The sequence below is a fragment of the Bufo gargarizans genome, chromosome 1, assembly GCF_014858855.1.
Source record: "Bufo gargarizans isolate SCDJY-AF-19 chromosome 1, ASM1485885v1, whole genome shotgun sequence".
In the NCBI taxonomy this organism is placed as follows: Eukaryota; Metazoa; Chordata; class Amphibia; order Anura; family Bufonidae; genus Bufo; species Bufo gargarizans.
The window spans coordinates 209,988,266-210,005,063 of NC_058080.1; the positions used below are offsets into that span (position 1 = coordinate 209,988,266).

The 16,798-nt window shown below is 49.2% G+C and overlaps 1 protein-coding gene across 1 annotated transcript in view; it reads right to left on the minus strand.

The window, feature by feature from the left end:
- Positions 1 to 5,694: 5,694 nt before the first annotated feature.
- Positions 5,695 to 16,798, minus strand: part of ABHD18 (abhydrolase domain containing 18) — a 42,481-nt gene continuing 31,377 nt past the window's right edge. Inside the window, exons 9-10 of the mRNA XM_044301090.1 lie at positions 15,901 to 16,063; positions 5,695 to 6,276 (exon numbers count right to left, since the gene is read on the minus strand). Of these exons, the coding sequence (XP_044157025.1) occupies positions 6,219 to 6,276; positions 15,901 to 16,063 (221 nt within the window). The 3' untranslated portion in view covers positions 5,695 to 6,218. The remainder of the gene's footprint in view (positions 6,277 to 15,900; positions 16,064 to 16,798) is intronic.

Sequence of the window (16,798 nt, forward strand, 5' to 3'; positions counted from 1 at the left end):
GCACCACAGTCAATGAATACTTCAACAATACATTTTCTTGAGTCTAGCGCCACCATAGCTGGAAGGAGAAAACGAGTATTACAGGGAGCTTGCATACCTGCTTGCTCCACCACCCCATTCACACTACCAAGAGCCAGGGATGTTTTTTTTTCTCTTTAAGTAAACCTCTTTGTGATTCTTTCTCATCAACATGCGGTTTAACAAAAGGACAAGCAAAAATAAAATGACCACTTTTTCCACAGTAATAACATAGTTTATGCAACCTCCTAAAGTTCCTACTACCAGAACGGATAGACACCTGACCCAGCTGCATGGGTTCCTCCCCTACCCCAGAGTTACATGTCATATCACCCTGGGGAGCAGGTGAGACGAAACCACTCACAGAAGGGAACCTTACACCTCTCTCTAATACGTCTATCTGTCACGGCTGAGGATGGGGTAAACCCTCAGCCGTGCGATGACAGAAGATGTCGGTCGCTGCTAGGCCAGGACAGGAATCAGGTCACCTCCTATCGCGTCCCTAATACTGACCCTGACTCCTAGCTGTATGAGCCAACCCTGATGGTAGGAGGGCTCATACTCCGGAACCTATAGTCCCTACTAGCCCTCAGGGTAGCCCTGGACTAGGAGCAGGGTAAGACGACCTGTTCCTCCCAGATACGGACGAACAGGAGTCTCACGGGCCAAGCTGCAAGGAAGGGGAAACATATACAGACATATGGATATGGCAGGTGAACTACACTAGTTCCAAACCTACCTGCCACAGCCTTCCTGACTGGAACCCATGCACCAGTACTGCTGTCCACACAAACACTAAGGACACAGCACACACCAGAAATCAGACAGGTAACCAAGACATCCATAGCTGCAATAAACATAGAAAGGAAAACAACATCAACTTAACATCACATATAAACTTATGACCACAAGGGTGGCCCTCACTGGCAGATGGTAAATGAACCAGGATGACGACTCCAGCTTAACAACAAGGCTGGAGTACCCTTCAGACTTCTGAACTCAGCAGAAGCTAAATAGCCAGTAGCCACACCCACATAGACACACACTGGGAAGGGAGTTAACCCTTGCAACACCAGAGAGGGTAAGGTAGCCACTAAAAGGGGAAGTGCACCCATACATAAACCTCATGCACAACAAACAGGGAAAGTGCATACATAAATCCCGTGCACACCAAACAGACAAAAGGCACACCTAGAACACAAGTTGCCATAGGCAACCGCATGCATAGACAGTGAGCAGCCCAGCAACAAGCTCAGGCTGCTACAGTGCCAACAACACCATGTTGCCAGCGGCAACCACAGATGAGGCAACATACATCAGCCCTCACCTGTGATTGACACCAAGACCAGACCGCGGGCAACAGCATGCGGTTCCAGGAGTCACGGCCATGACCATGGTCGAGACACTATCTAACCGTACTGCCAAAGACATAGCATTCTCCAATGTATCCGGGTACTCATGAAAAGCAAGGGCATCTTTCAATCTCTCAGATAACCCCTGACAAAACTGACTATGTAACACAGGGTCATTCCACTCTGACTCAGTAGCCCATCTCATAAACTCAACGCAGTAAGCCTCTGCAGTATGTTCACCTTGTAATAAATTACGCAATTTAGATTCCGTCATCGAGACCCGATCTGGGTCATCATAAATTAATCCCAAGGCTTTAGAAAATTCCTCCACCGACCGGAGGGCCAGAGAACCGGATGGCAGAGAAAAGGCCCAGGATTGCGCGTCCCCTTTAAGCAGGGATATGATTATCCCTACCCTCTGACTCATCACCAGACGAAGATGGACGCAGCCGAAAATACAGCTTGCATGACTCTCTAAAGCGGATAAAGTCACCCACACCCCATGCAAATCTATCAGGGAGAGCAACTTTAGGCTCCCCATAAATTTGACTTCCTCCTATTGCACCTGATGCCAGAGCATTCTGATACCGTGTGACCGAATTATGCAGATCAGCAACCTCTAGGGATAATCCCTGCATGCGATCAATAGCGCATCAATTGACTCCATCTTAAAATAGCTGAGAAATGGCAGTCTAAGTATTGGCGGGTTATAATGTCACAATGGACAGGATGCAAGATACACAGAAGACCACCAAACAAGCGTCTAGGCCAGAAGCTGGGGATAAAGGTCACCTCCTGACAAATCCCTACCAGATCTCCCTAGACTTCGATGCCCACTTTCAGACCCTAATGGTGGGAATAAACGTGTCCCTGTGCCTAGGCTGAAGATTCCCTAAAATCCCTAAGATGGTGAAAGGGGGAAAGAGGCAGCCTGCTCCCTCAGGACCTGGAGGGGGCAGGCGTCTCTCTAACAGCCTAGACAGAAAACCACAAGAAAAACAAAACCAACTTATCTTGTTACTGAGCAGGAACAGCAAATCCTTCCTTCCTTCCTCTAAGCAAGACAGAAGCTATAACCCGCACAGGACTCTGGGAGTGGGCGTAATTTAAACTCATACCAACGACCCCACCCAGTGCACCTGAAGGGAGGCGGATACAGCGCAACTCCAAAACAAAAACAAAAGGCTACACACGTGCTGCTAACCTGGCAGACCTCCGAACATAACCTAAGCAGGGCATGACAGACAGTTTGTTTTGTCTTCCCCTTTCATTGCATCTAGGCTGGTGGAGACTTCTGTTCATGCATGTGTTGGAAGAACAGGTCGTCTCAATCCTGTCTCTATTCCAGGGATCTTTAGGGTTAGTAGGGCCCGAGGTTCCTGTGTATGAGCCATCCTACCATCTGGGTCTGCTCATATGGCTAGGAGTCAGGGTAAGGAATAGGGATGCTGTAGGAGGTTACTTGCTCCCTTTTCCGGGTGTCCTGACCTAGTTTCTATTCCCGTTTACTATCGGCGTTCGGTGGGGAGTTCCCCCACTCCCCACCGTGACAGATATTCCTGTATGTGTAAAGGGAAATTACAGCAGTTAGTGTGTTACATTTCCTAGGCAGAAATCACCCATAATGACCCACCCTAGGTAAAGCTTCTGAACATATGGGGAATTGTGAGGACTGTTTATGTTTTCTCATCTTGTGGACTCTTATGTTGTCTCTTCCAAGCAGTACTATCTGAGCCTTTGGGCCAAGTGCAGGGATATGATTTTCAGATGTTCATAATGTAATGCTGCCTTCAGGAGTAGGGATCTCCTCTCGGATCACATTCGATCAAGGAAGGTAGAGGCAGGGATAAATCTCCATTTATAGATGTGATAACCAGTAGCTCTTTTCCCTGTTCACTCACACCTGTTCAAGTCTTAAGTGACTATGAAGAGCTGTGTCTTATAGGGTACTTTCACACTTGCGGCAGGACGGATCCGACAGGCTGTTCACCCTGTCGGATCCGTCCTGCCGCCGCTTCATCCCTATTGACTATTATGGGGACAGGGGCAGAGCTCCAGCGCGGTATGGCAGTTCGCAGTGAGAGGCCGCCGGACTAAAAAGTCCGACATGCAGGACTTTTAATCCGGGGGCCTTTTGCCGTGCACTGCTGTGCTGCGCCGGAGCTCCACCCCCGTACCAATTATATTAAATGGGGACGAAGAGGCGGTCCGGCGAAATAGCAGAAGGACGGATCCGACAGGGTGAACAGCCTGTCGGACCCGTCCTGCCACAAGTGTGAAAGTACCCTTAATCTCAAAGAAAGCTGAGCTAGTAATGGACCCGTTTGTTCTGATCATCAAGTACGGTATACAGTCGTACCATCTTCTCTTTGTGAGCAATGGGGTATACTGAAACAAGGCAAATCTTGAAGTAGGTCATCATGGGAATGAATATTAATGTAACAACGATGTCATATGAAAAGACATTAGCGTCAGTGTACTGCGGCAGAATGTGGCAAATGCTAATGATATCCCTTTGTTATCTGACTATAAGAATCCGTCGCTATTGCCGTGTTCTGCCTGCTGCCTGCCTTGCTGCTCTGTCTCTAATAAACATGTAAGAACCTTCCCAAGAAGAATTAGACTTGAGAATTTTACTGCTGCTGTGGACGATTTCTAACAATAACCCTTGCTAAGAATCCTAGGAAAGTCCTCAATTCTTTTAAACAGTGCGTTTTCTATTGCTTCAGGTGAGCTGTAACACTATGGGTGGGGTCACATCACGTTTTTCCCATCCGTGTAACGTATACAAAAAACGTATATGTTAAATGGATGCCTCTGACTGATACCATAGAGAATCTGTTCACCATAGAGTTCCATTGTAAAAAAAAAAAAAAAAAAAAAAAAAAAGTTAGACTTTTTTTTTTTTTTTTACAACGGTAAAAAAAGTACAGTTTTGTTTAGTGGACTGTGCAGTATACAAGAACATGGTCTGCTGCATTTTTGTATCCTTTTATTCCTAACGTATACGTCACACGGAGGCATAAAACGTCATGTGAACCCACCATATCGAATCTTTCCCATATCATGTTCAGCCCTTTGCTTAAGTAGTCAATAATCTTTATTTATATATCGCCCACATATTCTGCAGCGCTTTACAATCAGGGGGTTCAAGTACAAACAGAATCATGTATTACATAGCAACAAACATGTCAACAAGAGGAATGAGGGCCCTGTTAAGAGCTTACAATCTATGAGGAGATGGGGTGACACACAAGGTAAAAAGGTGCTTGTTTTGTACAATGGTCCGGCCATCGTAACAAAATGAGGGAGTAGATACACTGACAAGCGACAGGGTAACAATGTTTTGAACTTTTGACTTTCAGGCTCCATATCTCACCATCCACTATAGCTTCCAATGTGGGACTACCATCATTTTATAGACCATCATCTTGGCTACCTCATAAATTGGACTTGCAACTATTTAGCATATGATTAGTTATGCAGATTGTGGTCATGAAGATCACTACGCTGTCGCTTTTTGGCCGGTCATCGACTTTTAATAGCCCTTTGATTATTAGTTAACATTGAGGAAATCAAACATTCCTTGATCTCTGTGTGATGGATCTGGAGATAATAGCTGTGATATTATGCATTTGAAAGCACCATTAATTCAATGGATTCTCTTCAGTTGATCATTGGGGTGCCAGGAGTCAGACCCCACACATACCTCGTCATACATTAGGTTCATCTTCTGGCAGATAATAGAAGATAAATTCACCGGGCCCACTGGCCCCGCTGCTCCCGACCAATGCCACACCCCCTCGCTAAGAAAACGGCAAGGGCATTGTAGAATTGTCACTTGCACCTAGATTAAGGCACAATGGCTGCAAACACGGGATTGGTGACTTTTTTTTGGGGTGGGGCAAAGTATCTGTAAGGAATGCTACTGTCTAAATGGGATTAGGCTCTTGAGGACCAGAACCATTTTGACCTTGAGACTGACATTTTTTTTTTTCAAAATTTTCTGTTTCTGTTTTTTTTTTTTTTTTTCAGTGTAGCTTTACAAGGTTTTATGTTTTTGGAGTTTGAGTTATGGGACATCTTATGGTGAACATGTTTTGACGTTTATATTTATTTTCTTGACTGCAAAGCCAATCTTTCTTGACTACTGAGATTTGTGAAAAAGGAAAAATAGATGGAAACACGTCAAACAGCGAGCAATAGAATTAAGAAATGACATTATTATTTGCCTGTACCAAAACAGACTGTATGTGCTCCACAGGCATATACAAGGAGCAGCAGAGACAGGTAGATTATTCCACAATGTCCAGCAGAAACTAAATGAGCTTAGTATTTTTTTTATTTTTTTCAAGGTGCTGATCAGTGAAGAAAAGGTATACAGTCATAATGCAAATATATTCTGGATAGCAGATAATTTACATATTACATTCACAGAAGGTACATTTGATTAGCACTTCTTTCTGCACTGGTAAGTTCCATATACCAGATTTAATTTATTTTAAAAAAAAGGAGTATAAAATGTTAAAAATAATTAAAGTACAAACTTTAGAAGTCAATGCTTTCACGCATAAAAGTTGAGACATAATCAAATGGTTTAGCATTAAATACAATTTTGTCAGATCCCCGAAACAAAAAAATACTTCATGTAGAAACTCAAAACTGGCTTCAGCACCAACGAGGATTGTAGAGGCATCTGTGTCACTTCAGAAAAGTCTTCCTTCTTGTCCAACATCTGGAGAACCGATGAATTACTGAACCATAGTGATCTTCTATTAATGATAACCATGCTCAGTCTGTAATACGAGGACGGAATGAACGTGGACGTTCAAAGTAAACCACACCAAATCACAAAGACATAGGATATTTCTGAAGAAATCGATTAAAGGCATCATAGATTGCTTGCCTGTGAAAAACAAAAATTATATCATCAGTACAGGCAACAGGAGCTGGTGGCAAGTTAGCATTCAAGTACTTTTCTTCTTAAAGGGGTTGTCGGAGATTTTTATACTGATGGCCTATTCTCAGGATAGGTCATTAATATCAGATTGGCAGGAGTCAGACTCCCAGCACCCTCACCAATCAACTGGTTGAAGAGGGAGCACAGCGCCATCCGATTCAAGTGAATTGAGCAGAGTTGCAATAACAAGCACAACTGGTATTCAATGTACAGCACTGGAGCAGCGTGGCCTCCTCAAACAGTTGATCGGTGGGGGTGCTGGGTGCTGCACCCCTGCCGACCTGATGTTGATGACCTATCCAGAGGACAGGTCATCAATATTAAACACCCAGAACACGCCTTTAGGTAGATACAAAAAAAAAAAACTACTGCATTTACATTTGTTATATATGCCCTTGTTCCACATCTTAAGAAAAAATGAAGTACGAGGAAGCATAAACAACCAAAAGGACAAGCCTTGATGAAGTTAGGTGGTGCATGCTGCTCTGATGCCGAAGGAGAGCCCGTGCCCTTGCTCTGCTAAATTAGGCAGGAAAATGTCAGGGCCGGGCTAAATGTCCGACGCTGTCAATCTTGCAGCATATGAGTGATTCTTCACTTGCGGGGACAGCTTCCCACAGAAGAAGAAATTACGGATTAGGCTACTTTCACACTAGCGTTCGTCGGTCCGCTCGTGAGCTCCGTTTGAAGGAGCTCACGAGCGGACCCGAACGCCTCCGTCCAGCCCTGATGCAGTCTGAATGGATGCGGATCCGCTCAGACTGCATCAGTCTGGCGGCGTTCAGCCTCCGCTCCGCTCGCCTCCGCACGGACAGGCGGACAGCTGAACGCTGCTTGCAGCGTTCGGGTGTCCGCCTGGCCGTGCGGAGGCGTGCGGATCCGTTCAGACTTACAATGTAAGTCAATGGGAACGGATCCGCTTGAAGATGTCACCATATGGCTCAATCTTCAAGCGGATCCGTCCCCCATTGACTTTACATTGAAAGTCTGAACGGATCCGCGCAGGCTACTTGCGCACTTGCGAAATTTTTTAAAGTTATTAATGCAGACGGATCCGTACTGAACGGAGCCTCCGTCTGCATTAATATGATCGGATCCGTTCAGAACGGATCCGATCAAGCGCAAGTGTGAAAGTAGCCTAAGTCAAATAGATTTGTTAGAATCCAGGCACTCATCTCTAGTTAGGATACATTTGCTTTGCTAGAGGATATTACATTTTGTTTAAAGTGATTATAAAGAATGTCCCGTAAATCAATATTACAAGTGATGGTAACACACGTATCTTACAACATAAAATTGCCTCTTTCTTCACTCATCAGGTTTCTTTTCTCCTTATCCCTCCTGCATTAGTAACCCAGTCTGAATTCAGGAATAAAATCCATCTCCAAAGGAGAAACAGTTTCAGGTTTAGAGATGGCCAGTTCGCAGTGTTCGCCCGCGAACACATGCGATCTGCTATCTTAACTGACAAGTCCGGCTCGGCACAGGTAAGTCCTTACCTGTGCGCGAGCCGGTCTGAATTGCGGTCTCCAGGAGCTGTTCTTGGAACTGCCTGCTCCCGGAGACCGCATTTCATTTCAGACCGGCTCACGCACAGGCAAGGACTTACCTGTGCCTCGCCGGACTTGTCAGTTAAGATGGCAGATTGCATGTGTTCGCGGGGGCGAACACTGTGAACTGGCCATCACTGTTCAGGTTCACTGAGAGATCAGTATATACCTGTCCATATCTATGGAGAGGGGAGGAAGGGGCAGCTGCACAGTGAGAGAGGCTCAGACACACACAGACGCTGCTGCTGGATCTAGTGTCAACCACTGCTGTATAATGTCCTCCATGCTGCTGCTGCCTCTGAGGATGTGCTACAGAAAAATAGGACAGCAGGATCTCCTATGTGTGTAATGCGTATGGGAGGCGTCAGCTACTAGTCTGCTGCCCTCTTGCAATGGGCAAGGGTAATCTGATCTCTCAGTGAAGGTGAAACACTCTCTACTCTCTGGAGATGGGCTTGATCTGTGAATGAACAGTTCCAGTTTTTTGCCAAAAAGGTTTGCAGTGCACTATCGCTCCGCCAGTAACAACGCCCAGCACTTCTCGTCTTGTTTCACTGCCCCCGAGATGTTAGTCAGTAGCAATGACGCAGGGAAAGCCAGGTGCACTGAATAGGGCGCTCCTGTCCACACTCCACAGTGCACCTAAAACCCGTTTGCATGAAAATAAAAAGAAGCATTTCTCCGGATTAGAGGACCATATTGTCACAAGAAAGGTATGGTTATGTTTTGGAGCACCTACCCTGGATGATTAATTTGAATTGATAGTGATCTTGGAGGAGACAGACCCCCTTTAATAATACTCACATGAAAAAATAGACTTATATTAACAGATAGTACTGCAAGCACATTATAGAACAAGTCCCAACAAGGCCATTAAAATGCCTAGTTCTTTATTCCCTGGAATACAGTATGTGCACATACTCATGTCAATGGATTTGAATGGAAGTGCTGCAACTTGTTACCCTGTGGTCTTCCAAATCAGGATGTCCTGTCACTTGGCCTCACCACATACTCCATTGCAAAGGAAGTGTGATGCTAATTTTTTGTGGATTGTATGCATATTAGTTAAAGAGGACCTGTCACCACAAAATACAGTGTAATCTGCAGGTAGCATGTTATAGAGCAGGAGGAGCCAAGCAGATTGATAAGGAGATTTTTGTGAAACTCACCTGTAAAATCTTTTTCTCGTCTTTTCCATTGGGGGACACAGACCATGGGTATAGCTTAGAGGTATTAGTAGGAGGGACACTATGCAAATGAAAGAGCTCCTCCTCCTCGGGCTATACCCCCAGACTCCACCAGGAGGAACTCAGGCGTTGCACAAGCAGTAGGAGAAGGAGCAAGAAAAAATCATGGAAACCATCGGACCAAGCCATAAGGTCCAACCAGAAACAGAAAAACTGAACTAAAGACCCCTCCTGCAACAGGAATAATGGGTGGGAGCTGTGTCCCCCAATGGAAAAGACGAGAAAAAGATTTTACAGGTGAGTTTCACAAAAATCTCCTTTTCTCGTGCTTTTTTCCATTGGGGGACACAGACCATGGGACGTCCAAAAGCAGTCCATGGGGTGGGAAAAAATATCAGCACCGCCAGGAGGAACGCCCCAACGGTCAAACAGGAACCACAGCCTGCAAAACCCTGCGGCCAAAGCCGCATCAGCCGAAGCCAGTGAATGCAACTGACAAAAATTTGCAAAGGTATGCAAGGACGACCAGGTGGCCGCCGTACACAGCTGAGACGCAGAGGCACGACTGCGTCTTGCCCAGGAAGCCCCCTCCGCCCCAATGGAGTGAGCGGCAATTCTAGCCGGGGGAACTCCACCACAAGCGTGACAAGCCGCGGAAATAGCCAAGCAGATCCAGAGCGCCAAGAACGGCGGACGGAAGCAGTAGCCGCGAGACACACCTTCAGGACCCGTACAACATCCAGGGAATGCAGAGTGCGTTCCTTGGGGTTAGCCGGAGAAGGACAAAAGGAAGGCAGGACAAGATCCTCATCAAGGCGGAAGGGAGAGACCACCCTGGGCAAAAAGAAGGGGACTGGACGGAGCACAACTTAATCCTGGAGGAAAACCATTAAGGCTCCTGACAGGAAAGAGCGGCCAGCTTCGACACCAGTCTGACCTAAAAGCTCGTGATGGGACGTGAACTCACAGCCACTGCATAATAGCCCAGAACTTTAATCACTACGCTATGTAGCTGTATCAGAAGCTATGGTCACAAGGAAGTCCAGATGAGAACAGTCAGAGAGACCCTCCTCAAAGGCTCGAAGGGAGCCGACTGCAGAGCGCGCAGAACCAAATTGAGATCCCAAGGAGACAAAGGGGGAACATACGGGGAACCGAATGCGCCACCCCCGAAGAAAGGTCACCACCGGACCCTTAAGAGCAAGGGACCTCTGACGGCCCGCGCCGAAACCTGACCTTACAGGGAACTAAGCGACAGTCCCTGCACAAGCCCAGACTGAAGAAAAGACAGTACCATCAAGATGGAAAACCGAAGGGGGGGGAACCCCGAACCCTCAAAAAAGGATAGGAAGGCCATCCAGGTACGATAGTAAATCCGGGAGGAAGAAGACTTCCCCGGACTGATCATGGTCCTAACCACTGAATCCGAGAACCCCATCTTTATCAGGATGGCGGTTTCAACAGTCACGCCGGTAAACGAAGAGACCGCAAATTCCGGCGGAAGAACGGGCCCTGAGACAGTAAGTCCTGTCCGTCGGGAAGAGGCCATGGGGCGTCCGCCAGCAACCGAGCCACGTCCGAAAAACCACGCGCGGCGAGGCCACTCTGGGGTGATGAGAACGGTCGGAGTCCCTTCCGCCTCGAACTGGCGTAGACCCTTTGGCAGGAGAGGAAAACAGAGGAGGCTGAAGTCCTGCCACGGAGACACCTGCGCATCCATCCGTACGCCTCCGGATCACGGGCGCGAGCCAGGACCACTGGGATCTTGTTGTTGAACCCGGACGCCATTAAGTCCACATCCGGACGGTCCCATCTGTGGCAGATTTCTTCGAACCCTTCTGGATGCAGAGACCACTCGCTTGGATCCACCGTGTTGTGGCTTAGAAAGTCCGCTGTCCAGTTGTCCATTCCTGGAATGCAAACTGCTGACAACACCGGAACGTGAGTCTCCGCCCACGTCAGAATTCACTTCACCTCCTGCATCACCATCCGGCTGCGGGTCCCGTCCTGATGGTCGATATAGGCCACGGCCGCGGCATTGCCCGTTTGAACCCGCACTGGGAGGCCCGCAAGGAGAGAGGTCCAATAGGAGAGAGAGAGCGGAAAAAATCGCCCTCAATTCCAGAAAGTTGATTGGAAGGCGAGACTCTGCCGCCGGCCAAATTCCTTGAACCGTGCGAGACTGGAAAACGCCCCCCCAACCCAGGATGCTGGCATCGGTGGCGGCGATCGTCCAGGAGAATGCGAGAAAGGAACTCCCCGACCTCAGGTTCTTTGGGAACAGCCACCAAGGGAGAACTGCCCGAACCCGCTGAAAGGTAAAGGATCTCCTGTTGCGCCAGGCGAGTGTGAAACTGGGCATGTGGAAAGGCCTCGAAAGAGGCTACCATAAGACCCAGGACCTGCAAGTATTCCCGAATGGAGAGGCACGGGGAGCGCAGCAGATGCGACACTGCCCCCTGGACCTGGGAGGACTTGAAGGCTGGTAGAATACTTTGGCAGCCGAGGTGTCCAAAATCACCCTCCGGAAGGAGAGCCTCTGGGACGGGAAGAGGCAGGAGTTTGGGAAAGTTACCAGGCAGCCGAACCGTTCCAGGGTCTGAACAGTGATCCGGACGCTGTCCGTGGTCTGCGGTAGAGAGGGGGGCCTCTATCCGGATATCGTCCCGACAGGGCAGCAAAGGAATGCCCCTGGTACGAAGAAGCGCCATGAGCGGTCCAGGACCGTGGCAAGGACCCGCGGGGTGGTCGCCAACCCGAAGGAAGGGCGACAAACTGACAGTGTCGACCCATAATGGCGAAGCGCAGGAATCGATGGTGGGATTCCGCAATCGGGACATGTGATAGGCCTAGGAGCAGCAGGGCGGGCTGACTGGGCCCTCTAGTGCCGGGAAGGCTGGTGCAAAGGAAGGCCTCTTTGCGGGCGACCTGAGACCCCCGGCGGAGGAAGCAGGCGACGGCCTACCAGATGAGAAACGGCAAAAGGCATGCAGAGACGAACTCGTCCAGCTGATCCCCACAAGGCCTGGAAACCCCAAAGGGGAGATTAGCAAGGGAACGCTTGGTGGAGGCGTCAGCGTCCCACACCTTCAATCAGATCTCTTCGCGCTGAGTGACAGAGATGGCCAACCTGCGGGCAAAGAGGGAAACAATGTCCCTAGAAGCTTCGCAAAGAATGTTAGAAGCCTGAGACATCTGGAGAACCAACTCCAGTGTGTTAGTAGCCGCATCTCGTACCGCCAGTTCCTGGTGGTGGTGTTGTAACCACACCGAGAGAGCACTGGCTACCCCTGCTGAGTGAAAGGTAGGTCACAGGGACGCGCTGCCAGCGAAAAAAGGACCTGGAAGAGAGTCTATGCGTCTGTCTACAGCATCCTGGAAAGAGGAACTGACTAAGACAGGAAGGGCCACATAATTGGCTAATCCGGCCACCGGAGGATCCACCTTAGGGGGAGGAGACACCTCTCCTCGCCGTCAGCAGGGAAAGGAAAGTATATTCATGCGCTGGGTGGTCGAGAACCTTATTAAGACCACCCCAGGCCCTGGACATGACCGCGGAAAAATCCCTCATGGACCGGGAACATGGTAGTCTCCGACTGCCTGGACGGAAAAAGGGGGAACTCCTGACCAGTGGAAGGAGGAGAATCCCCTTGGAGAATAAAGGTGTCTCGGACAGTCACCACTAAGTCAGCCACCCTGGTGGAGAGCTTAGGCGAGGGGTCCCGCTCCATGACCTAATCAGAGCCGGAAATTCTCCTTCAGACTTGCGCTCCCTAAGGGAGGGGAGAGTCGCCCGAACGCGCCTCTAGACGAGGGGGGGGGGGGGGGGAGAGCCAGAGCCATCCGAGGAGGGATGCTGCTGCTCACGCTCCCTGTTAGTATTCGGGCGTCTTCTGTGGAAAACCACTTAGAGAGGTGGTTGGCGTCACAGGATTTGAAAATGCCCTATAGTCCAAAAAGGACGTGGCTCGTCCGAGCCGGATAATTCTCCTTCGGAGTACTCTCCCTAGGGAGGGGGAAGAGCAGTCCGCAAGCGCCACCGGCGAGGTGAGGGGGGTGGAGAGACAGAGACATCCGAGGTGGGATGCTGCCGCTCACGCTGCCTCTTCGTAGTCAGTCACCCACTGTGGGGACCACTGAGAGAGATGGAGTCGTTAGCGCCACAGGATTAAAGGACATGGTTGCCTTGGTGACTAAGACCAATTTAGCGGCCGCGCTGGACATGGCAGATGCCCAAGCGGGGACCGCAGGCCCCCAGGGACGTGGAGGAGGGGTGGAGGAGGGGGGTAAGGCAGGGATGCAGGCAATACTTATCTGCTCCTGCAGAACTTCTCCCTCGACTCCAGGACCAGCAGGGATGCACCTCATCAGGCTTCTGACTCCTTGTCCAGGAGTGCAGTGTTCTGGTGGAGGGTGGCAGCAGGAGACCCAGTAGCTGGTGGGATACCGGAGCTGCAGGTCGAGCCCGGATCCACTTGTCTTCCTTGGGGGGCAATGGAGGCAGCCAGGCAGCGTCCAAGGACGGCAGCGGGCATTCCATGGGGGACCAGGAAGGCGCCATGCCGACCTGTGTCCCCATCTAGAATAATATAAACAATTTTTGAAGGCTGAAAGGGGCTTTGAACTCAGAAAGCCTGGACATGGGGCAACAGCAGCAGTACCACTGAGCTACCAGCTTGCCTGGCACAAAACGGAGTAGAGTGATGAGGAGCTGCACGGCCATGAGCAAACAGAGTCTCCAGTGTAAGGAGAGTCAGAGCGGCATGCCGAGGCTCCGCCTCCCCTAACGCGTCATTATGGCGCGAAAAAAGCGCGCGAAAATAAGCGCGCGCACGAAAAATAAGCGCGCGCGCGAAAATATGCGCGCGCGAAAATATGGCGCGCGCGAAAATATGCGCGCGCGAAAATATGCGCGAGCGCGAAAATATGCGCGAAAATAAGCGCACCACGTGGAGGAGCGGCCTGCCGGCGGGCGCTGAGGGAGCGCAGCAGCCAAGGCCCGACGAGAGAAGCGCTGAAGCCCACAGTTTAAGGGGAAGAGATGCCAGTACTCCAGTGCCAAAATGAAGAAAGTGCCCCATCAGGATCCTTCTTCAAGCTCACCCAGGCAGCCACAGACAAATAGACACAGAGGGAGGGGGAGGGATTGTGCAACACTTATCTGCTCAGCATGCTCCCTCGATGTCCAGACCAGCAGGGATGCGCCTCTTCAGACTTCTGACTCCAATCCAGGAGAACAGTGCTCTGGAGGAGGGTAGGCAGCAGGCGTCCCAGCAGCTGGTGGGATGCCGGAGCTAACAGGTCGAGCCCGGATCCACTTATCTTCTTGGGGGGAAATGGAGGCAGCCAGGCAACGTCCCAAAGACGGCGGCGGGCACTCCACGGGGGACCAGGAAGGCGCCATGCCGACCTGTGTCCCCATCTAGAATAAAAATAACAAAAAGGAGTAGAATCAGAGAGTGTCAACCTCCTTCACCAGACACTAAGCAAAGACTGAGTTCCTCCTGGTGGAGTCTGGGGGTATAGCCCGAGGAGGAGGAGCTCTTTCATTTGCATAGTGTCCCTCCTACTAATACCTCTAAGCTATACCCATGGTCTGTGTCCCCCAATGGAAAAAAGCACGAGAAATATAGTTTTATGGAAAAAGATTTAGTAAAACTTTTTTTATCCTGAAATACGCCTATATTCAGTGTATTTCTGAAGCAGATTGCAGCGCAAAGGTTATTGAGGTTAATCTGTGACTTCTCCCCGCTCATGCCAGGTCTAAAAAAGTGGTCGTGCCGTGGGCAGGGAAGGGGACAGACAAGTCTCATTTACCATTTTCTACACCTGTTTAAGGGCTCTTTCACACACTTGCGTTGTCCGGACCCGGCGTGTACTCCATTTGCCGGAATTACAAGCCGGATCCGGAAAAACGCAAGTGAACTGAAAGCATTTGCAGACGGATCCGTCTTCAAAATGCGTTCAGTGTTACTATGGCACCCAGGACGCTATTAAAGTCTTGGTTGCCATAGTAGTAGTGGGGAGCGGGGGAGCATTATACTTACCGTCCGTGCGGCTCCCGGGGCGCTCCAGAATGACGTCAGAGCGCCCCATGCGCATGGATGACGTGCCATGCGATCACGTCATCCATGCGCGTGGGGCGCCCTGACGTCACTCTGAAGCGCCCCGGGAGCCGCACGGACGGTAAGTATACTGCTCCCCCCTCCCCACTACACTTTACCATGGCTGCCAGGACTTTAGCGTCCTGGCAGCCATGGTAACCATTCAGAAAAAGCTAAACGTCGGATCCGGCAATGCGCCGAAACGACCTTTAGCTTAAGGCCGGATCCGGATTAATGCCTTTCAATGGGCATTAATTCCGGATCCGGCCTTGCGGCAAGTGTTCAGGATTTTTGGCCGGAGCAAAAAGCGCAGCATGCTGCGGTATTTTCTCCAGCCAAAAAACGTTCCGGTCCTGAACTGAAGACATCCTGAACGGATTTCTCTCCATTCAGAATGCATTAGGATAAAACTGATCAGGATTCTTCCGGCATAGAGCCCCGACGACGGAACTCTATGCCGGAAGACAATAACGCAAGTGTGAAAGAGCCCTTAGGCGTAGAAAATAGTCTAAATGTAAACCAGCAAGGGAGCGGTCTTACATTTAGAACTGGCACAGGATACGCCAAAGTTATGTAAACTTATTTTTACACAAACAAAATTGTCCAGTTATTAAATATTAACCTTCAAATATTAAATATTAGTGTCATCTCTGGATATAACCTGCATCCTCAAAAAGTCCAGTCAACACCCCACGTGAGACACAGCAAACCATTAAACAGCATCAGTACCTGAAAAGCCCTTGTTTAAAGAGATAAGCACTGACATGGCCGCCTTCTATATATCGAACCTCACACCCAGGCCAAATCTCTTGGAGGCTGCGTACACCAACTCTTGGGACATAGGCATCCTCTTTGGCTTGAACAACTGTGATTAAGGTTGGGTCCACCGGAACTGTAACAAACATATTAGAAGGAAAACAAGGATCTCTTTAACAAATCTCAGTGCAAAATGTCCGTCAAAGTAGTGATGACTCCAGTTGGCAGTTTATTGTGCACTTTTCGCTACTAGCAGAACTGACCTACAGGTAAATGTGTTACATACGGCATATTCAGCTTAGACTACTTTCCACATCCGTCATGGATCAGCAAAAACACTTCCGTTACTGATAACACAACTGCCTGAACGGATCCGGTAGTATTATCTTTAACATGGCCATGACAAATCCGTCATGAACTCCATTCAAAGCCAATGGGGGACGGATCCGTTTTCTATCGTGTCAGAGAAAACAGATCTGTCCCCCATTGACTTACATTGTGTGTCATGACAGAACCGTCTTGCTCAGCACCACGTCGCAGACAGAAAAACGCAGGTTGCAAACGGAACAGAATGCATTCTGGTACATTCCGTTTCGTTCAGTTTAGTCCTCATTGACAATGAATGGGGACAAAACGGAAGTGTTTTCCCCCGCTATCGACATCGTATGACGGATCTCAATAGCGGAAAGGGAAGTAGCCTTACAATTCTATTAGATTACCCCCACAGCAAGATTAAAGGGGTTGTCCGAGATCATTTTAAATCTTGGATAAGCCTTCCAATAGCCTAAAATAAAAAATCATGTTACGCTAAGCCATTACTCCAGTGCTGTTCCCTGTGGCGCTTATCCGGTCCTGCTTTTTTTTTTTTTCT